Source organism: Neopsephotus bourkii, unplaced genomic scaffold (genome assembly GCF_033783945.1).
Source record: "Neopsephotus bourkii isolate Nb327-2 ecotype Australia unplaced genomic scaffold, CSIRO-AGI_Nbou_v1 NB_1376, whole genome shotgun sequence".
Lineage (NCBI taxonomy): Eukaryota > Metazoa > Chordata > Aves > Psittaciformes > Psittacidae > Neopsephotus > Neopsephotus bourkii.
In genome coordinates, this window is record NW_026901855.1 from 663,937 (window position 1) to 691,291 (window position 27,355).

At 37.6% G+C, this 27,355-nt stretch overlaps 1 protein-coding gene across 10 annotated transcripts in view; it reads right to left on the minus strand.

Moving 5' to 3' along the window:
- The window catches only part of SLC25A21 (solute carrier family 25 member 21), a 252,139-nt gene that overhangs the window by 19,361 nt on the left and 205,423 nt on the right, over nucleotides 1-27,355 (minus strand). For 7 of the 10 annotated variants that reach the window (XM_061367324.1, XM_061367333.1, XM_061367329.1 and 4 more), the window contains 2 exons: nucleotides 9,794-9,860; nucleotides 2,326-2,385 (listed from right to left, as the gene is read on the minus strand). In XM_061367324.1, coding sequence (XP_061223308.1) covers nucleotides 2,326-2,385; nucleotides 9,794-9,860 — 127 coding nt within the window. Of the gene's footprint in view, nucleotides 1-2,325; nucleotides 2,386-6,774; nucleotides 6,967-7,309; nucleotides 7,428-9,793; nucleotides 9,861-27,355 lie in introns of those variants that run through there. The other 3 variants (XM_061367331.1, XM_061367330.1, XM_061367332.1) reach the window with 2 other exon arrangements.

A 27,355-nucleotide genomic window follows, 5' to 3' on the forward strand; every position in this document is an offset into this window, starting at 1 on the left:
CAATGCGAACTGTGACACTGCATGAATACAGCAGTATTCTATTACTAAACAACTTTAGCCCTTGATTAGATGCTGACAGTTCATGAAGACAATATGACAATAGCCATAAACCACGTTCCCAAAAGTACAAAATAAAATGTCATAGCACTGTCACTGAACTCTCTTTTCAGCTTGAAGAAAAACTATGGTACCAATTTATTATGAAAACATGGCAAAACAATGCTCTCATGTTATCTTTGGGTGGAGTCTGAATAAAAACACAAATATGAATGCAGTTATGCAGCACTCGAAAAAAAAACAACTCTGCACTGAGAATTGAGCATATAACACTAACATAGTAACTTGAAAAAGAAAATAAATGTAAAAAATCAAAATAGCACAGTACATAAGCAAATTGCACACACAGAGGAAGAGTTCTCCTAAGTAAATATCAGTCCTAGGAAGGTTTACATGGAGATGAGTGGCACACATGGAAATCTCAGCATTCACTACAAGGACGAATTAAATCCATTTAGAAGCTGATGGTACATTACAGTCCTAGATATGTAGTTATTCACTGCTTTGCTTTCCATCAAAACACAGCATTTAAAAATAACTTTCTTTGTAACAGAAAAATAATACGGAAATATTTAGGTCAAATATTCAGAGGGGTTAATTTTAATTTCCTTTAATACCTCCTAACTTTCCCAGAGTCCCAGGACCAAAATACAATATACTGAGTACATCTGCTGAGAATCAAGTAAACCAAAGGTAAGGAAACAACAATAGTGTGAAAAACCTTATTCAATACAGAGGGATTTGAGCAGGGACTCTTGAGAGCTCAGGAAAGAGAAGAATGGTTAGAAGAGTTAGAAGGGTAGCAGCAAGCTCCAGCCTTACTGCCTTTGGAGAAGATGGTATTACTAACAAATCTATTTTTCCAGTATGAGGTAGGAACATAATCTATTCCTTTCATCACTGACCATGAGACTGAAACCAGCAGGAAGATGGTGCGAACATATCCATCTCTCTTTTAACAATAAATGTGGTCTTGATATGAGGTGTGTTGAGGTACCTAGAAGCATTCTGTCTAGCTTAGATTAGAATACTTCTCAATCTTCTTCTTCCCTGTCTATTACACCTATCTTAGGGGCAAAAATGCCTTTGCAGTAACAGTTCTGCATCTAAAATGTCAGGGGTGTCTGAGGGTTTCTGTATCTGCTGTATGAATCACAGCAGCTTTTGGTCATGTTTCCACAATATTCTCCTTGAAAAAAAGTGCTGGTGAACCATGGAATCTTAAACTCTGTTATTTCCACTTGCTGGAGAACAAATGTCAGCCTTTCTACTTAAATCTAAGGATGCCTGCTGAAAAATACAAGATAAAACAGGAGATACTGTAAACAACTAAGGGCCAGTGGAATAACCAAGAGGAAGAGGAAACTTGCTTTAAAGTGGTTAATATGATTCCATGACCATTCACTCACTGCAATGGAAAGCAGATATAAATGGAAACAATACTGTGTGAAAGATATCTGAAATAAGCAAGACCTTTAGAGCGTAACCATAAAAATACCATTTCCTACAGTTATGATTCCATTTTCATGAAAAATAGATATTTACTATTACTTAGATTCTTACATTACAGAAAGCAGTAATTCTTATAAAAAATATTTTATTCAAAATGGTAAAATAGCAGAATTAAGCTCTCTCTGTAAGAATGCATACAGCATATGCAAACTGCATCTTAGCATTAAAACATTTTTGTGTATATTTAAGACTTTTTTTTTTTATGCTCTTGAGATGAAATCCAAACTCCACTGATCTATAAGAGTATTTTGTCATTCACTTCAAAGGAGGTAGCAGCTTCTTATACATAGTTTATGTTTTTTATTATAAAGTCTTTAGAATAAGACTGAGGTCTGTAGTTTTGTTATAGTTGCACTGTGCCTTGCAGAGTAGCACACTGAGGCTGAAGTATCAAACTAGTCATTATCATATGAATAAATAAATAAATACTGATAACATTCAACTTTATTATCTACTTTGCAAGAATGAAGAACGGCAAGCTGCACAGACACTCTTCCATGGTGACTGTCTCTATCCATATTATCAAATGTTATGACATTGTAGGGAATTACTTTGAAGGCATTTGATATAAAAATTAATGTAACTATCATTTTGATAAATTCTGTTATCAGTGTTTTCAAAAGGAAAGTCTGTTCTGGAAGGCTGTTGATTGAACTGGCCCTTTTAATTTTGGCCTCCTTCTATGAGAGAAAATGGATGGCACCGTTCAGTATACCCATATTAAATTAGAACATAACGTTCTGTATAAATACATACCAGTCCTGGCGGTAATGATGCATATCCTAGTACCTTCTTGTATTGTTCAAAGGTGAAAAACTGTAAATAAAAGTTAGACTGAAATTACATTGACAAAAATTATGAGTTACTTATGCAAATTAGCAAAACCAAACTACAATGAATAGCTTCAGGATACCTTGTATCCTGAATAGCCATGTGCAGTTCTGCAAAATAAACATAAGCCACTTTTGTTTCACACTCTCTGTAGCAGTGTTAGATGTGCTTCATCAGACAATCAGGCTTCAGAACTGATTTTATTAGTGTATCGTGCATGATAGCATAAGTGCAATTAAAGTATTTTTTTCTGTAAGAGTTCTCTTACAAAACACAGTTCACATTTTTAAATTATAAACTTTCCTCTAGCATTAAACTTTCACATAGTGGTTTAAATGTAGTAGCAAATGTAATTTCTCTCAAGAAATCATCCTCACATATTTAATATACTGCAATCACTTTCACGTTTCTCAGATACTAGTCTACTTCTCATCTGAAAGATGTAATTGAAGATCTAGTTGGAGGCCTGTATCTAGTGGAGTGCCTCAAGGGTCGGTACTGGGACCAGTATTATTTAATATATTCATCAACGATTTAGATGAGGGAATTGAGTGTACTATCAGCAAGTTTGCTGATGACACTAAGCTGGGAGGGGTGGCTGACACGCCAGAAGGCTGTGCTGCCATCCAGAGAGACCTGGACAGGCTGGAGGGTTGGGCGGGGAATAACTTGATGAAATATAACAAGGGAAAGTGTAGAGTCCTGCATCTGGGCAGGAACAACCCCAGGTTCCAGTATAGATTGGGGAACGACCTGTTAGAGAGCAGTGTAGGGGAGAGGGACCTGGGGGTCCTAGTGGACGACAGGATGACCATGAGCCGACACTGTGCCCTTGTGGCCAAGAAGGCCAATGGCATCCTGGGGTGTATTAGAAGGGGGGTGGTTAGTAGGTCGAGAGAGGTTCTCCTTCCCCTCTACTCAGCCCTGGTGAGACCTCATCTGGAATATTGTGTCCAGTTCTGGGCCCCTCAGTTTAAGAAGGACAGGGACCTGCTGGAGAGAGTCCAGCGCAGGGCAACTAAGATGATTAAGGGAGTGGAGCATCTCCCTTATGAGGAGAGGCTGAGGGAGCTGGGTCTCTATAGTTTGGAGAAGAGGAGATTGAGGGGTGACCTTATTAGTGTATACAAATATATAAAGGGGGAGTGTCACGAGGATGGAGCCAGGCTCTTCTCAGTGGCAAACAATGAAAGGACAAGGGGAAATGGGTATAAATTGGAACACAAGAGGTTCCACTTAAACCTGAGAAGAAACTTCTTCTCAGTGAGGGTGATGGAACACTGGAACAGGCTGCCCAGGGAGGTTGTGGAATCTCCTTCTTTGGAGACATTCAAAGCCCACCTGGACACGTTCCTGTGTAACCTTATCTAGGTGTTCCTGCTCCGGCAGGGGGATTGGACTAGATGATCTTTTGAGGTCCCTTCCAATCTCTAACATACTGTGATACTGTGATTTTGAAGACAGAAAGTCTATAGATTTTTGTAATATTTTACTGTCCACAAGCACATTTCTTTTAGTTTTTGCTCTTTACAAATAGATCTGTCATCCCATTGTCTGCTTTCAGTCAGTGGTGCTCAGAAGTTCTGAGTATCTGCAGATCCTTAGAGGATGAGTTTTGAAAGCTGTACTCTTGGGTGTTTGAATTCCAAGAAAGAAATGAGAAGCTCGGTTTCATCTGCACTGACAGAGAGAAAGGTAACCATTTGTAAATGTCTTAGTTCACAACCTAACATTTCTTGCCAACCAAACCCATTAATTTTCAGAATACCTTTTGTGAAATCTAAAAAGCAAAGCTTTTTAAATTAATGGATTTGTTCATCCAAGAAGAGTACTGAGAATAACCCTGACTGCAGTGAGACCAGTAAGAAGCTTCCTAATGACGCAGGCAGACAGACCTTCACTGTGTATTTCTTTGTCTCTGGACAGACAAGGCCTAACATGCATCGGTTAAGGTCTAAGATACATCAGTCAAGAAAGAGTATTTGTGACAATGTACAAATTATTGGTAAGATTCCCTCTGAAATACAGCACATAATCCTGGCCACCTTTGTTCTAAAAAGATGACCTTAGACTACAGCATATTCAAACCAGGGTTTTCAGGGCAATAAGGAGAACTTAAAGATATTTTTTTTAAGAATGAAGACTGAAGGAAAATAAATGTTTTCCTTGTTTAGTCTAGCAAAACAGAGGCTGCAAGAGAATGAGAAAAAAGTAAGATATGTAACATAAAGTAATTGGGTATAAAAGTAACAGCTACTAATAAATAGAATGTGGCTTGAGATTTGATGCTTTCTTACAACCAAAGGTGTGGGGTCTTGAAACAGTCTTCCAATAAGAATAATGAAGGAAAAAATTTAAGCACTTGTAAGGGAGAGTCTGGTAAATTTATGAAGGAGATTACAGAATAGCAGACAACTAGGTTTGCTGGCCTAAGAGACCCTTTTTAGTCTCAGTGCTTCTGTGAACAACAAATCTCCCCAAACCTCATATTGTTTCAAATTAGTGTTCTGAAAATATGTTGCTGAAGCCACTGAAAGACCACTTCAGGTTGATGCCACATAAGACTGTTCTGAAGGGAGTGAAAATGATTATCTAGCATGATGAATGAGGACAGCAGAAAATCTTGTGGATTATAAAGAACCAATATCTGAATTACAGAGAAAACCAAAGATACTGGAGATGCTGTTTGTCCCACATAATTTTCACACATGGAACAACACAAGGCCCGTAACTACAGCTCACTGTGAGTCCTATAATCTGTCCAAGAAGTATTCACAATTTTAAATGCAAAAGGGAAGTGGTGTTTTCAAAGGATGTCCAGTATTACAGGACTGAACAACAAAACCTTGTCACAGTTTCACCAAGACTGCATTCGTGCAGTTGGTTATCTGCTAGAGCAAGAACTGTCACACCTCTGTATAGCAAAATCACTAGAACATTTTCTTGGCTACTTTCCAAAGTTGACCTGTAACACTTGATTAGTTTAGAGCAATCTGATTTAAATGAAGGCAGGATCCTCTGAATTCTGCTCCCACACATGAGGCTCTGATCCCTCCACACAGCACCTGCCCATGCATGTGACAATCAGTTTCACCATGACAGGAAGGCAATGGGAAATGAGGTCAGTGGAGATGTGGGAATTGTAAGAAACATAAGGGAACAGAATTTTTCAGGCAAAACAGAAAGACTGGGTGACCTGTGCTGGGTTTCAGCCAAAGAAGACAAGCTCTGTCCCTCAGGGCTTAGTTACCACAGACCTATCAGAACAAAACAGCTTGTCCATAAACCGTGTGTAGAGGAACATGAGTAATAAGCACCACATTGTCATTTTAACTTGTTTAGAATCCTATTCTATTGTAAAGCCAATAACAGTTTTCAATCAAGAGTGGCTTCAAATGAAAAGTCAGTATAATGGCACCAAAACCATCAGAGAAACAAGTGTTAACATATTAATAATGCCACCAGATTTAAAGCAGGAAGGAATATGAATACTTATTAAATTGTAAAACTGAAGGACTTATACTCTGGCCAGGGGGTAGATACATTTTTATCCTCAGTAGGGATTTTATCTCATTTTGCAGAAAAGGTCCTAAAATCAGGGCCCTCCAAATAGTGTACAGATTGAAGACTAGTCTTGCAAACACCCTGCAAACACATTTAAAAGTATTGTACTGGCTTTGCTAATAATTAAAAAAAAGTGTTACTTAGACTGTAGGTTTATCTTTTTGGAAAACTGAAGATATTTTATAGGTAAAAGGAAGTCTCTGGGAAAGTGTCAATTGTGAGTGTGTGAGTTACTTCACTGAACTAAATTAATTTCTTATTGTGACAAAGTTTGCTTTATTCTCTCCAGCATCCTTCTACCCATTGTTACCCTCCTAACCTTTAATGGAATTTCTGGTATTCCTTAATGTTTTCCATAATGTTACAGATCTGTAAAATGGTTGTAATAAGGACAATTTTTTGGTCTTAAAAATGTTACTTTAAAAATCAATAGCTTCCTAGAGTCATAAATAAAATAGCTACTTAATAGTAACTATGATTTACATCATTTTTAAAAGAAAAGAAATAATAGCAATAAAACTCAATTTAAATGTTGATGGGTATACTAGCATGGTTAGTATACATACAATTTTGCCAAAAAGTATCTAGCTATATCATATGGATTTGTATCATGTTTAAATAAAATGTTTTTAAAACCACAACATACCTTGTCTTTGTCTTTACAGTTGTATTAATAGATTTGCACAAAAAAAAATATCGCAGAATAAATGTATTTAAAGCATGCTTTTGTGTATATAATAAACAATATTGTCCATCTGGCAAAGATACACTTTAATTCAAGTTGCATAAAAAAATAGCCAAAGTACTTACCAGATGTCTCAATAATTCTAAGGTAAAAATATATGCTTGAAACAAGATGTCTGGGAACACATGAGCAATATAAATTTGCCCCAAAAGTTCATCTGTTAACCATTGTATTGGCATCATCGCTTCCTTCCTCCAAGTTCAATCTAACATAAAGTTATAAACCTTGACTTTTCATCTTCCAGAAATACCAGGTTTCTTTTTAGGAGGGAAATAAAGAGAAAGAAAAAAAGAAATAGCAAGACAGACATGAGAACATAGTTGTCTACAAGTAAATATCTTCAACACTTAGCTAAATAACTGGGGCTAAATAACTTTATTTCAGTAGCTTCATTTTTACTTGCAAATATCCACACCAGATAAGTAAAACATTTTATTTATGTACTATCCAGTACTACAAGCACTTCCTGGTACAAAATCTCCCTTGTCCATAGCGTATACAGTTTTATGAGATATAAAAGACACTATAAGTTGAAGTTTTCCAAAAAGGTCCTTACAAACACAACCCAAGGCTGCTGAAACCTAGAAATTGCCTCTCTACTTTTTGTGTTTCTCAAGTCTCAAAACCACAAGCATGGACATAACTGCCCTCTGGATCTCACAAGTCAGTTTGTGGCTTTGGCAGTGCACAAGGGATATCTTAGTACCTGTTAAAATCAGGGAAACTATTAGAAGAATAGAAAGTGGAGAGTGAATCAAAAGAAGCAGTGACTTTTCCATTGGAGTCACATACAAATAAGGTAAGAGGAAATTTGAGACAAGCTGGATTCTCTTAGGTCAAAGCATGCGTACAAACTCCACTTTGGAGTCTAGAAATTGTGCTGTCATATTGCATCTCACACTGAATTGCTTCAGTATCAAGGTTCTTATAAGGACATTACTGTGCTGCCCTATTCTGTCACTGAGTTCTTCTAATGTAGAACATAGTTGACGTCTTAAGGAAACTTAAAGCTTTTTTCCTCCTGATTTCCTAGGAACAGTGTAAAATTTAAAAGTAGTGTAAACTACTGAAGAAATCGATGACTTAATTAAAAAATACATTTAGCATTTAAACTTGGTTTCCATGGAAGCAGAAACACTACTGAGCCCTCACAGAGATCCCACAAAGGGAGCACCAGCAAGACATATAAGGACCTGTGAGCTTATGATGTACAAGAAGCTGAAAGAACCAAGTCTCTTTAGCCTGGAGACAAGAAGTCTGAGAGGATATAATTCCTCTCTTCCACCATCCAGAAGACAAAGATGGACTTTCTCAGAGGTCCACAACAGAAGCATGAGAGGCAACAGGCAAAAATTGCAACAGGGGATTTGGATTGAATTTGAGGCAAAATTCTTCACAGTGAAAGTAATTAAAAACTGGAGCAGGAGCATAGAGAGGCTGCAGTCTCCATCCTAGAAGATTTTCAGAACTCAACAAGACATCCAAACAACTTGATCTAACCATGAAGTTATCGCTGTTTGAATAGGAGGCTCATTAGAGGACCTCCAGAGATCCCTCCCAGTTTAAATCTTCCTGTGATTCTAGTATTATGTTGGATAACATGCGGTTTAAACCAATTTAATCCATTTGAATAAGAGAAAGTTACTCAAGACTTTTGCATGACTCAGGTTGGTGGGAGAGAAATCCAACCTGGCTTTGTATTTTAATTACATATATGCTGGTACCTACAAAGCATGATCAGATTTTGACCTGTTTCAAATGAAATGAAATGGAGAGACAGAGGAAATATCACGGTACGAAGAAAGGGAGTTATTATGAATCTTCTAAATAACATCTATCTATTCTTCACTGCCACTTTGTTATGAAATAGAACCTGAGTTTTCTTAGTTGTATTAAAAAATTTTGAGATAGGTGACATATGTCATTTGCATCTAAAATGCCAATGCAAACAAGAAGATGACATTACCAGAACTCCTTTAGGATTCTGTTACAAGGTTACATGCTGTCACGTTATACAAATATTGTTCTTCTGCAAAGGAACTGGAATGTGAATGATTAATTGCAGACTAAGGACCAGAATCATATGCAGCTTTTTTAGAAAGAAACAACAAAAAAAAAACAACCCCAAACCACCCACCCCATCCCACCTAAAAAAAAAAAAAAAATAGAGAAAGGAAAATCAAGACATTCTGTATAAAAACTGCTTTTAGATACATTGGTGCAACTATGGGAAACTTCAAAGCTCTGAAGTAAGACACAAAGAACCATTTTCTTGTAACACAATGATAGATTTAGAACTTTAAGATGAGGTGCTTAATTGCTACCTTTTCATTAAAAAGATTGCATCACTTAACTGAAGAGATTGATGTATTGAATATTTTGCTTAGGAATGTTACTAAAATAATCCTACACATGTCAACATAGAGGACAATAAAAGAAAATAAGATCAACATTCAACAGCAAATACACTTTGATAGGCTACCATCTATTTCAGCTGTAAGAGAACCGGAGTAAAATGTACTTTGCATGATGAAGAGTTACTTTATTCAATCTGTAAAACAGTGAAAGTATGAAGTAGAGTGCTCTTTGGAATACAAGAAAACTCTGGGCAGCACTTCAAATCTGTAGGTATACTACTTCAAGTTACTGAGTAAGTACTTATTAGGAGTGGCTTCATTAATGGCTTCTTGTGTTAATTTATTAAGCTATTCTTAGTTGTTTTGCAAGTGGCTAGGTATTTTCAGTAAAACAAAATGTCTAAACCAGAGTTAATTATGAGGCTAAAATATCATTGGAGGTATTTTATTAATTTTGATTGTATAAATTAATTGTATTTTTTTTCAGTAACATTATATATAGAGGTCAAAATCAGCTTAGCATTTAAGAGCATAATTATACACTTCATAATCAAACACAGTTATTATTGTGTTATCAACAGGAAAGTTTCCCACCAGTAAAAATCAGAGGATTAATATGCCAAATAAGTTCAAGATTTTAATGTCAATCAGCGGGGGAGGAATAAAATGCTTTACAACTAACACTGTCCCTAATCATGTTTTTAAGACAGAAGTATGGAGTTTTTACCTTCACTGCCCTTTTGGGTGTCTCAGCCAAGATGGGAGGAAATATTCCTTTGTAGAAGCCAAGCAATCTGGTGAAGAAAAAATAAATTACTTTTGCATGGATAAACAACGTATCATTACTATACTACCAATTCTATTTTCACTTTTGAGTAAAGCAACTGAGCTTTCTGCATGTCCAAGCATATCGACAAACAACAATTCTGTTTGCTCATTTGCTAAATAAGTAATGTGCTACCAATTCTATTATCTGCTGTGAGATGTCACAGAACCAGCAATAAACAAGTAAAAATTCAATAAGTTGTTTTGTTGTTTTTTTTTTTTTCTGACTAGAAAAGAAATAGTATTTAAAGGAAGAGGAACAGTTTTGACAGCTACGAGAAAGTATTGCTTCATTTTTTAAATTTTCTTGATGTAGCAGTAATAATATTAAAATCTGAAGTCACACAGTACAGACTTGGCAAACACTGTGACTTCAGCAAGTTACATACAAAAAACCTGCGTGCTTATTTTTAGACACTAGATAAAGACATCTTTAGTTTTAAATATGCCTCAAAATAGATGAAGGTGTTTTATTTTTTCTGCGTACTTTTAACACAAGTTATCTATGAACAAAGCCGTAATAGAATGCACATATTTCATCTTGGAAAAAAAATTAGGCAGTATCTTGCCACTGTACTCATTCAGGTCTTTGACACTTTTTTACTTAGCTCCATAAACAACAAAGGAGTTTACAATAGCTGCTGACTTTTAGCTAGCCTGAAGCCAAAGGTATGCTTTGTGTTGTATCATCTAAGTTTTATATCTATGTATCTATCTGTATATAGTCTGCTACAAGCACAGCAACATACATGGCATTTGCAGGCAACCTAAACTCTGCTTACAAGGGCAATGAAGGTGCACAAAGCTGGGTCTTGGTAATGCTTTAAATGACAGGTAGTTCTCAAAATCTCAGGATGAGGTGAAAGTAGACATAGTTCTTGCCTGTTAGGTCTCCACATTAACCTAGACAGTGTATGAGGAGAGGCATTTAATGCAATCAGCAAAAAGCTGCCTTGCCAGCCAACAAGGGTATATCTTACATTTTTATCCATCTTCAGAGTTTATACACTTCTTTCAGGACTGTAAGACAATTCTGTCTACAGAAGAAATAACTTCTTAAAGCAAAGGATTTATCTCTTCTTAAAATGCTGAAAATTGGTGATGTCGAAATGTGGTGATTCACCTTTCTAAAACAGCCTATTACTTGGAATATTTTTGCAGAACGTGGAAGAGTCATCACATCAACAGATTCTCCTACAGTTATCTTATGCATGTCAAAAAACCCCCACAATTTAATTCACATTCCCCAGGGGAATGTAAAATAACACAAATGCTATACCATTTTTTCCACCCTTCTTCCAACACTTCTCTGCAGTTATCTTCTTAAGCTGATTCAATATATACAAAATAAACTAGACTTTGTAAGATGCTCCAGAGTGGGAATATCACTTATCCTTCTTTTGAAGCAAGCAAATTTTGAATTCCAGTCCATGATAAAAGGAAACTTTGAGCACTTTATACACTGATGTTTTCATGACAAAACTCTGAAAGTCCTTGGGTAGGAGATTTGAGGAGTTCAGTTCAGTTGAGTTGTCTGTTGTTTGAATTTTCTTGAAGTCTCACTTTCCAAACATAAATATCTATACACACTTGCGTACATATACCTGTATCTATCCTTATAGATATGGATATAACTAGAAATATCTATAGATATAGCAATATAGATATACTGGATCCAGTCTTAGTCTTTAACGGTTCATACATGTTCAAAGTATGTTCCTGCTGATTCAGCAAGCTACTGAAATGCTGAATAACTTTAAGCACGTGATTCATAGAGTTTCATGCAAGTTCAAACTGAAACTGATGTCCAAGTAGGGTCAGCTACAAGAACACAGATTTCTATAAACACTTCCTTCGTTTCAGCTCTATCTAAACCACTGCAAACATATCTACAACAGCCATCCCCTTTGGAATTTCTAGTACTCTGACATGACTGTAATTGGAAAATAAGAAGTGCTCCACTGCTCTACTCATAAGTTTAGCTCTGACTGCAAAAAAGTGAGACCCAAACTTGGCCCAGATTTCCTCATTAGTAAGAGATGCATAAGTAGAAAGCTGTGCACTGTAAAGCAACAATTCAGCTCTACAACACCCAGCAGCATTGCTTAGCTTTAAAGAGCAGTACAGGTTGCTTTTCCAGCATGTATACTCTCATGTATGCAGCTATTGAATATATAAACCTTGTAACATTGCCATGGGCTCTGAGGATCTACTGGGGAAGCTTCGCAGAAAGAATGTGGGAGGGGAGGGTATATCAGGAATTTGAGCAACATATCTGCCATCTCAGCAATCCTGTGAGGCAGGTAATCACTTCTAAAGAGTAATCCACCATTCTATCACATCTTGGTGTTGAAATACCAGAGATTCAGATAATCAGCAGGCCAGGCGGCTAGAGAAATAGGAACTAAAAATATGAAAAGCAATTATCCATTGCTCCTGAATCACAGAAGGGTTGAGGTTTGAAAGGAACTCTGGAGATCATCTGGTCCAAGCCCCTGATCAAGCAGGGCCACCTAGAGCTGGTTGCCCAGGACCACCTCTAGACAGCTCTTGAATATCTCCAAGGAAGGAGATTCTCCAAAGATCCAGGAGATCTCGGGCAGTGCTCGATCACCCTCACAGTAGAAAAGTGTTTCCTGATGTTCAAATGGACCCCTCCCCTTCCATGTCCCAGTGCAACAACCTGCTCATTCTTCCTGGTCAGGTGGCCCATAGTAGACATCCCCTATAAAGTCGCCATTACTGGTCTGCTCTTTAATCCTTACCCATAAGCTCTCATTATTCACCCTCAGACAGAGGTCCATGCACTCCAGCTGTTCTCTCCCATAAAGGGCAACTCCCCATCCTTGTCTTCTCAGCCTGTCCTTCCTAAAGAGTGTCTATCCCTCCACTGCACTGCACTCCAGTGATGTGAGCCATCCACTGCATCTCTGGAGTCTCAACAAGATCCTACTGCTGCAGCTCTCTGCACACTACCACACACGGTTTAGCCCCATGCTCTGTGCCTCAGTGTGCAGGCACTTCAGAGAGACTTCCTTGCTTACATGCCAATGCTTGAGATGATGCCACTTAAGCCCTGTTTTGTTAATTTTTGTGTTTTTGTTCACATCACCGCAGGTGCTTTGCTTGTCAGCCTGTCCATTGCTCCCTCAGAGCTGTGGTAACTCTCTCCACCCCCTGTGGTTCTTGGTTTAAAGCTCTCTTTATCAGGTTAGCCACCCTGCGGCAAAGATACCTATACAAAGGTATTACTGTGCATGTCATGTCAAGCTGATCTGTTTGTTGCAGCTGTAAGGTCAACACTGAATATTTTCTGCTGGAGGAATCTTTACTGTGAACCAGGAGAATCTGCAGAGCTCAGCAACTAACTATATTCATGTCTCTGTGAATCCTTACAATTTTAAAGGATCTGTAACTGGGTTTCACCACTTTACTCCTTTCTTCTGTGGAGGCAAATCTCATCATGAAAAACAGTCAAGAAGGAGTTAAGGTCTATTCTTATGGAACACATTAAGTTTAGAAATCTAAAAACACATGAAAACTTTGAGGATATACATCCATATATGCAATATGTAATTCAGTAAACATGGTAAGAACTAGCTCAGTATTTAATTATGAACTGTGGTTTAGATTTTTTTTCTTCCTCATTTGAAATAGAAACAGAAAAACAGTTAGTAAGCACAGCCAGTGAGATGAAAGGAATAAAAGGAAGGAGGAAGTAGATGACAATCCCATCTCAACACTGCCTATTGTCAACTGACTATTTTTTTGCATAAAGCTTAGTCTCTTTTGGAACCTTCTGTGCCTGAGGTGGAGGACAAGCAGCTGCCCCAATTTTTCCAAGTAATGCTTTACAAGTTGTGCCCATCAAAGATCCAATTATTTGAAATCTTTGCAAAATGAGCAACTTGCTTAATTTAAAAAAACCTAGCACGATAGTAACAAAAAACAGGAATGGCCTTGTCAGTCACAAAGCACATACACGCACAACAATCTTACACTTCTCTTATCCTTGGTCAATAACACTGAGTTAGCCTACTTGCACACAGTGCATAAAGTTTTTTAAAGTCATCTGGTGAGTGGTGATGACATTTCACATTTGAAAGATATTATCACCTGGATTCAGTCCTTCCTTCAGAAAATCTATGTTCAGAAAAAATCACAGAACAGTGGCAGCAATCACTGCAGCGTGTGATAGAAGAGAAGGGACATGACATCATATCCCTAGCTAGAGACACTGGAAAGAACAAGTAAATCTCTAACAGAAACACAGCTACATCTTATTTTGTTTCAGCATTAAGGGTCTAAACGAACATCACCATTCAATTGTATTCTGGGCAACAGCCCAAACTCATCTTTGCAGCAGTTGATTTTGAAACATTACAGTCAATCATATCTTCTCAATTTGTTCTTCCAGGCTTTCGCTATCCTTCTGGTTTCCATTTCTTCTTTGGAAGCCTTGAGTCATTCACCCTGGCAAGACTATCAACCTAAATCAGTTATTTTCTTCTAATTATACTGAAATTGGGATCTTGCTTAGTTTGTTGTTTTATTCCTCTGTCTTTCACATAATTTTCCCTTTAAGAATCCAATAAAGCTGATTGAAGGCATGAGCACAATATTCCCTTTCTTCTGTTGCTGTCAAATCCAAGTCTCTTACCCACATTGTTGTATAACTGAAACAAAAACCCTCTTAGGTCCAATTCTGCTTTCATTACCTCTGCATTATCCCAAGTATAAATAAAGGACCTGGATTTCATGACAACATCAGTTACATTAAACGAGCATGTGACTTTCTGATTTTACATAATGTTTTATTTCAAAAAAGGGAAGCAATTCTTGAGACACGCTTGGTAAAAGGGTAGGTGCTCTTCAAAAGAGGAAGTATATGTGTCTAAATAATAAAATTTGCTTAGAGTTTCATTTACATCAGCAAAAGGTATCTTTTTATTTCATGGTAGCATGTTGTGAATCTATTACTAAAATAAAGTAAATCAATTGAAAACAGGGCAATATTTCTTTAATATTGCTAGTAGTGCGATGTAATCTTTATGTTGACCTAGCTGGAGATTTAAAAACATTTAAGTTCCCAGAATTTTCAGAAGAACTAGATAGTGCTTAGTGAAGGCAGGCACAAATTAGTACCTACTGCTGAGTAAAAGGGACATACAATTCAGTTGTGTGCGAGCAGCAAACCACTAGCCTGTTCACACATGTAGCTTACCCTCAATCACAGCATTTACAGTCATTTGCCCAGCTGAAGAGATATAGGGAAGCCTGTAGGGAAGGCTGGGTGTCATTCAGGGGCAATAGGCACAAAGTTAGTCATACTTTAAAAGATATAAAAAGTTGGAAACATTCACAGAAAACCAAGCTTGGACACTGGTGCTCTCCAAAAAGTTTTTGTTCTTGTGAAGTATGTTATGTGTATTATCCTACCGCAAATGTTAAACACATGTCCCTACAGGAACCTCATATAAAGCTATCAATGACACACTTAGCCAAACTGGCTTCTGAATTTCTATAATGGAAATATATTTGTTTATCCATTTTGTGTCTACCATGCAGATATCTGCCATTTTAGACACCAGCACTAAATACTAGGTATTTATTTTCAAAGCATATTTCACTTTTTCACTGAGCTTTCACTGCAACACATGGGAATTAAAGAAAAGGGTTGGGTTTTTTTTTGGGGGGGGGGGGTTTGTTTCCAAGCAAATAAATGTAATACAGAATTATGTGTTAGCAGGTGTCTGTAATAACACTGATGTTATGGTATGTGCTAAAAGATGACCAAGCGTCAAGCTATAAGAATACTAGAAGCAAACCAATTAATGAAAGAAATCCCTCAAATAAGATAACATAGGTACGAAAAGTGACTGGTTAAAAGGGAAGGGGCTGTCAGTGAAAAGTATTAAGATACTTCAGAAAAACACTAAACAGCAGAGGAGCTGGCTCTGAAAAAATCAGACTGGCCAAGAAATGGATTAATAATCAGCATTAATCTACCTCACTTATTTAAAATGGCAGTCATCACCATATTTACTGCATGTGGGTCAGATTATGAAGTTACTATGATCCATCACCCATGTGACTGTTGTTCTTACTGAGAAATGAGCCTTTCTTCCATTAGTTTTAATCACCTCTCAATCTCTTGGTCAAAATGCTAGTTAATTTTTGTCTTTCTAGGCTGCACTCTGAATTAATATGAGTCACAAGAAACACCTACATATAAATCCCTCAAGAAGAGAAAACACAAAACTCTCTCCTTCGTTTCTTCTGTCTATCGCAGCAAAAAGTGAGAGTAAAAAAAGGAATATTTGTTAAAATTTCTCTCTATTCAAAGGAGGGTCTAGTCCTCTCTTACACTACATATTTGTCATGTGTTTTCTTCTTTGTTATACCAAAGCACCTAAAAAAACAGTTTTAGGAAGGTGAAGTTGGAGCCTTGCACTGTAACGTACAAAATAGCCTCAACAGTTCTCCATGTGCAAAAAAAGAACATCTTGTTGTGGCTTTTTTTCCCTAGGCTGATTGCAAATTAATTAGTTAAGTGGTACATTGTTACCATGTACTGCTTGAGTAATAGATTCATGTGTATTAAATTAGATTGGACTTTTAAAAATGGAGATACAATGCACACCTCTGCCACTTACTCTGCAGTGCCAAGTGCCTGTGAAGCTGGGCTGACCACCACTGTCAAGGGGAGAACTGGGCTACCTGGGAGGATAGCAACTGCAGGCAGGCAGAGAGGCAGGACCCTGCCAGCTGCAGCATGCGCTGCGCGCTCCCACTGCTGTCAGCCCAGGAGTAGGAGCAACAATGCTCACTCTGCAGGGCTCCCTGGCACGTTTGCCTCTTCCTTCTTAACACTTTTCTTGTAGGCTGGCCCCCATTGCCGATGAACAAAATTCCAGTTTTGCCCACGGTTTTGATAAGACTTAAGCTGGTATGTTTGATGTAATTCCTGTTGAAATCAGTGCAGATGGCAGCATTATTGTCACTGGCAGCTGGTCTAGGCTCTTACAAACTTGCCTGCATGTAATCACTAGCTGGGCTGTAGAATGGGTCTACATGTCTCATTTCTTACAACTGACAGCATTTTCTTTCCCCAAAGACTTTCCCTCTAGCTGCCCCTTTGTTTGCAATAGGAACAAGCTACAGGCATGCCAAAACAGCTTTGCCTAGAGCTTCTGAAACAGAAAAACTCTTCATTCCATTTTGGATTGTCAGAACTGGCAGAATGCTTCATTTGTTCAGTAGGAGTTGTAGTTGTTCAAACACTAGAAGAGAATTTAAGGGTTTCCCCTCCCCCTGCTTTTGCTAACAGTACTGCCATAACTGGTACGACAGGAAGCAGTCACTGATTTAGACTAGCTCCACATCCACCAAAGCAAAAGAATTAAAGAAAATGATTAAGTTTTAGTTTTGATACCAAAGAGAAAATATACGTTTGTAGCTATGTCCTTAGAAATCTTTTTCTGACACTAGAATAAAAGTCACAGGATAAATAGGTTTACTTTTGGAAAAGATTGACAGGATTTCTCTGTGGCAAACTGATGCTGTGATTTGTTAAATGAAAATGATGAGATGAGCAAAATTTCTGTGCTTGCCCTGGGAGTGTGTTCTACTCAGATTGGTTGTGACTTCATAAAAACACAACATTAAGTTGTTTTAATTCCATCAGAAAAAATGTGGTTCAGGAAGGAAATTTTTGATTGCAAGTTAATGTTAGCCTTCATTGGAATAAGTTATACTCTTCAATATCCACATGCGTAATCCCTAGGGAGTTATAAGACTACATGTATTCTTTCCCATCTGCTAGCTAATATGAGATTCAAGAGGCTTTCAGTGTCATTATATAGATTAGTGACTCTCCCAAGAGGACTCTAGGCTCATGATACAGTGAATAACTTACAATGAGATTTAGAAGAACAACTTTCAGAGATCATTTTGTGTTTGTATGAGTTTTGCACCTGCAATTATATGTGCTTGTAATTTAGGTTACTTAGATGTTTTTAATTTACAGATGCAATCAGTGATGTAGATACTTAAATTGAACTGAACTGCAGGCAACCATAACTGCAGGTGCAAAATTTTGTCTGCAATGATTTGAATTCATAAACACATCAGTTTTCTGAAATCTAAAGTAAAACTAGGCCAAGAAGTGGTTTTATAGTTTTTTTTAACAAACTAAAAACTTTACATATTTTTCTTATTTCTCAAAAAATCTGAAAGTAGTGTTTTTGAGCTTTAAAAATAATAGAGTATCATTAAGAATGTGCAAACGTACACATAATAGTTAATTTGATTCTATCTTCTAGCACCTTGACCTTTAAGATATTTTTCTTACAATACCTCGAGCAGGAAACCATAAAAAGATAGTTGCACCAGTAGAAGGCAAGTCTTATATACACAGTGATCAAAGCGGGCAGAATTTGTAGTGCTGCTTATGTAGCAAACAGCACCATGAATAGGTACACACACTGGCACTTGAGTTTCCCATCTTGTAGGCAGTTATGGTACCTCAACATACCATGGGAGAGAAAGGTATCATTGCACAGATATGTGAGGAAACGTACACAAATGGCATCTACCTGCATGAGGACAGACAAAATAGCTCTGTGTCGCTGAAACTGGATTCTGTTGTAAGAAAGTTATTAGAAAGAATTTGATGTACTTGGGAGCAAGAACACAACTCCTTGAAACCCACAAATTTCTTACAGTTACAGATACTGTCCCTAGGCAGAGAGACACAGTGTCACAGATCCTTTCCTGCACCTTTGGAGTGCCACCATACAATGCCAGTGTGATCCAGTGAGGACATGGGTGCAAAACTGAACTCCAGCCCTTTGTTTCAGCCAGCTCACCCCAGCCCAGGTTGTACTGCTTAAGAAAACGCTGACAGATGAAGATCTGCATTATACAACAAATATCATGTATGCTGGAGTGATGCCCCGAAGGATACCTCCCACTCTTCATGCACTGTACACAAACTCCCTAAAAATACCATATGGATTAATAAATTTTCCACATTGTTAGTCCAATCAGAGAACAAATGGGTTTGACAGTTAATACCAAAACACGTTTTGTTGTTTTTTTTTTTTAATCACCATACGTTTTAAATGTGAAAGCTTCCTTTGCAGGCTACATGCAGCAATGCTTCCAAACAGATTACATGCTGTGTATGCCCCAGCCCTGGAAGTGTTGAAAGACTGGTTGAATGGAACTTTGAGCAACCTGGTCTAGTGGAAGGTGACCCTGCCCATGGCAAGGGGTTGGAACTAGATGATCTCTAAGGTCGCTTCCAACGCAAACCATTCTGCAATTCAATCATTTTATGATACGATGATTCTAGGATTCCATCTTCAATACTATGAAACTCGTACACTATGGCAGTATTCCTCTTGTCCTTTCCACAAGACATATAAGATAAAACATTATGATGTCATTATTTTGTCTGGAGAGGTGACTAACCTTCATTCTGAGTTTCTCAAAGAGAAAAAGGACACGCAAGGTAGGTTTAAATGACTGAGAAATGAAGATTTACCAATGATTTACCAAAGGATTCCAACAAAGCTGACTGTTAAACAATCAGAAACAGACTTTGCAAGGCTTTACACCAGTGATATATTTTAATATAGTTATGGGTGGAAAACCTGCTACAGGATCGTGATGCAGACATACGTAAACATTTTTGAGACTAGATCATCAGGTAAGACAAATATGTGAAGGGAAGAATCATGTAGAAGTTTCTGCCCTAATTATTATTATTGCTACTTATTATACAGTGATGTATTCTTGGCTTATTGTAGTATCCCCACCTGACAACAGCCCCTTCATCTGCATGGACATCTATAAAGAAACCTGACGGAGTTCTTTTATTCTGAAAGTAATGGAGCCTGTGTCTCACTGATGTGGCAGTTTCTGCTGGGTTATTTATTTTCTAAAAAACCTTGCAATGTGTTCTTGGAGCAGCAAACCTGCCTCAGCAGGTTTAACCTGAACATCTCTTTTGAAACGTTTTTTTTCCTCAGTATACTCTTCTGATCCAGCACCCTTCCCAAGTTGAATTCTTCTGCAGAAAAGAAATTTTGCCACTCTGGCATTGAATAAACAAAACAAATGAACCCTCTCTCCCAAACTGCTTTTAAAAGCATACAGAGAATTTTACTTTACAAATGAACAAACTGTTCCACGTAGCAATACAAGCAAATGCAACACAAGCTCTTTTACAGCAGACAGTATGATTTTTTTTGCGTCCCACCTGTCTGCATTTTATGAATTAAAATAACAACACCTTTATAAATATATCAGAAAGAAAGATGCTTTGGGTTAAATTTGCTTTTCTTCCAGATCTCTAATATTTTCTGAATTTGCAAAAGAGAAATATTTTTTTCTTGCTTATTTCACAAACATGCCATGAGGCTGCTGGGTAACCAGCTCTGAGCTGGATTTAGAATTTGGCCAGATTAGCCAGAGATTATCATTGCACCTTCACAGCAGTATGATTTGCCATGATCTCACACTCTGTAAGTGTAACTGCAATTTGCATCCACACTACTTCCTTGTTCACCGTCATTATAGAGAATTACAAAGTCAATATAAACAACATTTCACTAGGCATGACTAAATGGTTACCTGCTATTCTACAGAGTTGACTTAGAGACATGTGAAAACCCTCCCTTATGGACAGTACAGCCAGCAAGGATGTAAAAACACACTTACATTGTTCTGAGTTAACAAGCAGTCAGAACCAATCTTTCCTTTTAAGCCTCTGCCCAGCAAACTGCTTTGGAAGACAAAAGAGTACACTAGAAGCAGATTTGCAAGGCAAGGGTGGGCAGAGAGCTCCAAGTGCTGTGGCTGCTGCTGTAACTGTCTTGAAGGAACAGGTGGTAGTCATTTGAAGTGCTGGGCATCCACAGGCAATGCTCCGAGAAAAGGCATGCAATGCTATGAGTATTGGTACATAACACTGTAGGTTTTCCTACAGGTTCTGTTTTGCTGCAAGTTAAAAATGCTGAAATCCAGCAAGTGACAATGAGCTTCTTATAAAATGTGCATCTGCAGTTCAAGGAAGAATGACACAATTTATGATTTTGTACTGCAACTATGTAAAACTGGCAATACAGTAAAGCGAAACAGTAGTGCTGTCAACAGGTTTGTGTCCTTTTGGGTTAGAAAAGATCAGACAAGGATATTACCTGCAGCCAGCTGAAAAGTATTCTAAACAGCTGCATAACTAAAAAATTAGAGAAATCATAAATTCTTGAGCAGTAGTATTTCTGAATGCAGTAATTCAACTTTGTTTTGCCATGATGCCGTGGCTGGTTTATAATTAAATTTTCTTCTATGGAAGAACATTCTTTTTAGTAAGCAAATTTTTACACTTTCTTGTGTAAAAGTGAGTAACAGTGACAGAGCAGTGGACTCCTCTTCATTGATTCAGCTCCTACTGAAGTCAAAATAATCCGCTTTATTTTAATAGAGTTTATACCACATCTTTTGCAAAAAAAAAGTTTTAAGAAAGTTTGGAGAATGTAACTACCCCTTTTCTTTCAAAGACTACATGCCCTTTATTTTTTTATCTAAGCATACAAGACTTTTTTTGTGTTGGTGTTTTTTTCTTAATATTTTTATTCAGTTTTTTATCTATGAAGCCTATAATCCCAATTCCAAGTAAAAAACTTTTGTACCTTTAGTTTTCCAGAGACAAAACAAAGCAGATTATTGCTACATTCAAGATTTAAGCAAAACCAGAGAATCTAATTTATGGATACTGATATATGTCAATTGCCCTATACTGAGATACACCACTAACAAACACAACCAGGCTTCCATAAACAATATCATACATTTTGATTAAGGATTTGTAACAGAAAAGATCTTTTGTTTTAGAGACACTTAAAAATGACTAAATATACATTTTGATAGTGAATGTCTAAAATTTACATTTGAGGATATAAAAAATTGTAATCAATAGAGAGTAGAAAAAGAAGTGTATTGCTTTTCATTGTCTCTGGGGTCTGCCCCACACACAGACCCCTCGGAAAACACGCTGTATAAAGCAGTATCTCTTAAGGTAATGAATACTTGTACTTTGTAGGGAAAGTACATTTACCATGTATACAGATGCAGAATGTAGGAGTGCATGGAGCCCTGGTACCGCAGCTCGAGTCTGCTACCATTTGAGCTAAAGCAGAACTGCATTAGCTGGCACTTAGCAGTTCATTTGTCCTGTCTGCAGGCATACTATTGTATGGCAGTAGCACAGCACACACACATCCAGAATTACTTCTCAAGGAAAATGAGTAGAGAAAAGAGGTAAGGAGAAAAATACAGATTTGTATTAACGTATGTATATGTCTAATTAATTAATTTTTGAAAATTAATTGGGCAGCCTTTTTATGAGACATTGTACTAGAATGGCACTATATCACAAGTCAAGCCCGCAGAATCATCTTAGAGATGATGAATAATGAAGTATTGCTTGAGATTTTCAGCTTATTCACTCCATACTTGTTTGTGATGATGTGGTAAAAAAAATGCTTTGGATCTCAGTTTTAACCATTTTACTGGACATCTGGTGTTTGCTGCTTAAAGTCTCACTATTACCAGGGTCATTGTAATTCTATAGCACATCTGGGCCAAATTCCCTGGCAGTTTTTAGTGAATTCTGCGGCAGTGGAAACATCTGTAGTTGTGCACAGTTCCACACATACAGAATTGTGAGGAGCTGCAAAATGTTCTTGGATCTTTTGTATTTCAGTGTCCAGGAAATTACCCACTGGTAATGGATTATATTTTGGTAATACTATTTTTTTTTTGCTAATGTTCTGTGGAATATGCCCAAATCAAGTAAAACCAAAACCACACAGGTTTTAATTATTTTATTTTCATCAGTTATTAAAAAACCCACTGATGTTTCAGTCTTCATGTTCTCAGAAGTACACAAACCCTTTGGAAACATTTTCTTGGAAGTGGGTGGACTGATGCAATATGAAACTGGCCTACTGTCACTGGAAGTTTTGAGAACTACAAACAAAGCCTAGATTACAAGAGCTGAAGAGAATCAGAACAGAAATTTAGCAGCAGGTTCTAAAAACAAAGGATCAGGCACAGTAATTATTATTATCTTCTAAGGTAAAAATAATAAATAAATAAAACTATCCTACATCTGCCATTTGTGTGTAATCCACTTTGTTTAAATTCATTTAATGACGTTATAGTATATTCTAAGTTTCAGTTATTTATTTTAAAATTATTGGATAAAACTATTACTTGCTACAGAGAAAGGACTGTGACAACGAATGGTCTGGAAGAAACAGATTACTCCCCAGATCCTGAAGTATTTGTGCCAACTGTTTAGGATAAAATCAATATGTTACAGTTGCCTGGACTTGATCCAAAACTTTGCTCTGGAAAACAAAAAACCCAACCATAAGACAAAAAAAAAAAAAAAATCAAAACCAAATAAAAACCCCCAAACCAAAGAAAACCAAAACCCAACAAACCAAACAACCAAAAAAAAAAAAAAAAAAAGCCAACCAAAACAAAACACTCTAGCACCAGGTTTCTTTCCAGCAGTGTAACACATCATAGACTAAGCCATCAGAAAAGTAATTTGTTCTGTTATTTGCCAAGTCACTAAGCAGTTCTTGTTGTATGTGCTTGGACTTGAAAAGTGAAACATTGAACAGAGTAAAACCTCATCTATATCTCACCCTATATCCTAATCTGAATTAAATGCTAAATTCTGAAGAATTATAGTAAAGATACTGAGGGAGGCTCATGCTGGGTTACAATGGGTCTTTTCTCAGCTCCAGAAGAGGCTTTGAAAGTAATTTTATAGAATAAATTGGCAGTATGCCAAGAGGATCGTTTGGAAGTATAGCAAGGATAAGCAATAATAAGGAAGAGGGGCAAAGAACAGGACAACCTATATTATGTAGATAGTGCAGCTTGGAGAGGAGAGCATAAGGATGCCTACATTAGGAGGGAAGATCTATGACAGGAAAAAGGTCTGAGAGATTTAAAGCACATTTAATAAGTCCACAAATAGCTCCATTTAGTAACTCCTTGTTATAGGGGAATCATTATTCAGCAAGGTACCTGCTTAAGAAATGCATATACCTTCCTAACAGAGTATTCCCAAATGCTCATACTGTCTTCCATACTCATTCATGCTAATACAAATATCCATAAGACTGCACTGTACACCAGATCACTGAAGAGTGGAGAAAAGTATTAAAGCAAATACTGGGAAACAGTTGGGAAAGCAAAGTCTTTTTGGAACAGGAATCTTCTGAAAGAAACAAATATATGTGGAGATGCTGAGACAAAAAAAAAAAGCTAAAAGTTAAACCATTGATGAATGCGAATCCAAAACATTTATGGTTTGAAATTCTGTTCAGGCTGACTGAAAGGATGTTCAGTAGGGATAAAAGACCTTTCACTTTGCTGTATCTGTTCTCATACAGATTAAAGACATCACTGGTCTTGAAGGCAGGGAATCTGAGCAGCAGGGTAGGTGGAATGCAGAGAATGGCCAGAAAGATCCAGAAACAATTCCTGGAACAGGAGATTTATGGTATTCTTTACCAGATGAGGCAGAAATTCCTTCCTTACCCCCAAACTGCAAACGGGTAAGACCCTGAGCCTCCAAAATTAAATTCTCCCCCCAAAAAAGTGGATTTCCTTTTTACCTTGAATGACTAATCCATGCTATCACATCTTCATCTGTATCCAATCATGCTCAAAAGGAAGGAAAAACTCCCGCTTTATCATGCATCTAGTCAATCGTGCATTAAGAAAAAATAATCCCTCTTGATCCCTGACAGTGACTTGCTGAAGCTCTGAAGCATGATGTAAGTACAGTCATTACTATAATGCAAACCTCCAAGTGTTATGGTAGGTTTAGGGCAGTCCAAGATTTCCTGTTCTCAAAACTTAATACAAGACAGGGGATGAGTTATGAGACTAGACTGCAAACTCAGAAGGGACCCTTTAGGATATATCACTTTACTAACACAAGTTTCAATCTACAAAGTACATTGAATAATATTTGGAAAGATTTAAGTGGTGTCCCTCAGGGATCGGTGTTGGGACCGGTCTTGCTCAATATCTTTTTTGGTGACATGGACAGTGGGATTGAGTATGCTCTCAGCAAGTTTGCCGATGACACCAAGCTGTGTGGTTCGGTTGATAGGCTGAAGGGAAGGAATGCCATCCAGAGGGACATGGGCACGCTTGTGAGGTGGGCTGATGTCAACCTTATGAAGTTTAACCATGCCAAGTGCAAGGTCCTACACCTGGGTCGGGGCAATCCCAGGCACAGCTACAGGTTGGGTGGAGAAGAGATTCAGAGCAGCCCTGCGGAGAAGGACTTGGGGGTTTTGGTCAATGAGAAAATGAACATGAGCCGGCAGTGTGCACTTGCAGCCCAGAAATCAAACCATATCCTGGGCTGTATCAAAAGGAGCGTGACCAGCAGGTAGAAGGAGGTGATCCTGCCCCTCTACTCTGACCTCGTGAGACCTCACCTGGAGTATTGTGTGCAGTTCTGGTGCCCTAAACATAAAAAGGACACGGAACTGTTGGAACAAGTCCAGAGAAGGGCCACGAGGATGGTCAGGGGACTGGAGCACCTCCCGTCTGAAGATAGGCTGAGAAAGCTGGTGCTGCTCAGCCTGGAGAAGAGAAGGCTGCGTGGAGACCTCATAGCAGCCTTCCAGCATCTGAAGGGGGCCTATAGGGATGCCAGGGAGGGACTCAGCCTTAGGGACTGTAGTGATGGGACAAGGGGTAATGGGTTAAAACTTTAACAGGGGAAGTTTAGATTGGATATAAGGAAGAAATTTTTTACTGTTAGGGTGGTGGGGCACTGGAATGGGTTGCCCAGGGATGTTGTGGATGCTCCATCCCTGGTGGTGCTCAAGGAAGGCTGGATAGAGCCTTGGCTGAGATGGTTTAGTGTGAGGTGTCCCTGCCCATGGCAGGGGGGTTGAACTAGATGATCTTGAGGTCCTTTCCAACCGTGACTATTCTATGATTCTAAGTAATGGCTCACCAGAAAAGGCCCTTCAGATGACTGTTCCAGTGTTTTTTCACATTGAGAGAAAGCTGTCTGAAGGATGCATTTGCTTGACGCCAGATTCCACACACTGGTTGTGGTGAGCAAGGCTGAAAACCCCTGAACTCACAGAAAGCTTTTTCTGTAGGTGAAAAATACAAATATACATAGCAAACATGTAACTTTCTGATATTCTTTCACAACAAGAAAAATTTTGCCCCTTGAATTTTATGACACAAGGCTTATTTTCCTCCCAGGATGGTTTTGTGGTGTTCTGAAATTTCTTCAGTGTCTCTATATTTTCTTTGAAGTATTGATTTAGTTAAGTATTTTGGCAGTTTTGCTACCAAAGTTATATATGGAGGCAAAATTAAGGACTTTCTTACTATGCACATGGCAATTTTTTATGCTCTAGCATTGCATGATCCTTTTTACTATGGTGTAGTCTATGGTGTCATGCTGATGTAATTCTTTAACAACTAATTCTTTTGGTGTTACTGTTTCCTAGGACAATCTTCTCTGCATTGCTGATACAGCAAGTAGAATCTGAATTTTGATTCCCCCTTGAATTACTTTCTATTTGGTCATATGAAAATGACTTCAGTTGCATCGTGACCATGAAATTGAGTGTAATTCTAAAACAATAATCTGCTTTTATTTATTTTCCCACCAGTTTTTGTGTCTATTGAAACATTTACCAACTTTATTAAATGTTCACAGGGAATAAAACACAATACAGATTTTAAATGCTTATTTTAATTTCTACTTTCTGTATGTGTCTTTTTTCTTTTTATTTATTTAACCGAAACTCTTCCCACTCTTAATTATTGTTCTCTACTTGATTCAAATGTATTAAGGGCTGGGCTGAATTATGCATTTGATTCTACAGATAACGATGGCTTTGAAGCATTCCCAAACCAAGCTCGAGAAAAAAAAGACTTTAACTGATAATATTTCAGCATACATATTTAAGGTGTGGGAGAGTATTAGTTTCGCATCAGGGAAATTCTAAATTCTGTCATCTGCCTGGCAGACGGAAAACTCACCCTGCCAAGATAACTGGGCCTGATGATACCACAAATCCACTTTAGAAAATTTGAAGCTCCATTCTGCATATTGGTTTGCTGAGTGGGACAGACTTCTTCAAGAAATTATTTCTATAATCAGTATTGAATGTTACAGCACTGAAAACATGGAAAGGAAGCCCTTTTAGCTGTTATACATAAATTATGTAGGTAAATTATTTTCTAGGTGTTGTAAGTGAATAATGCCCACAGTGATGTTATCAGTTATTACATACCTCAGTGGATTTTATAATAACTATTTTTTTCCATTAAATAGTAACATATCGCTTTTCCTTTTTCATGTGAGCAAAGGACTTCCTAGTTG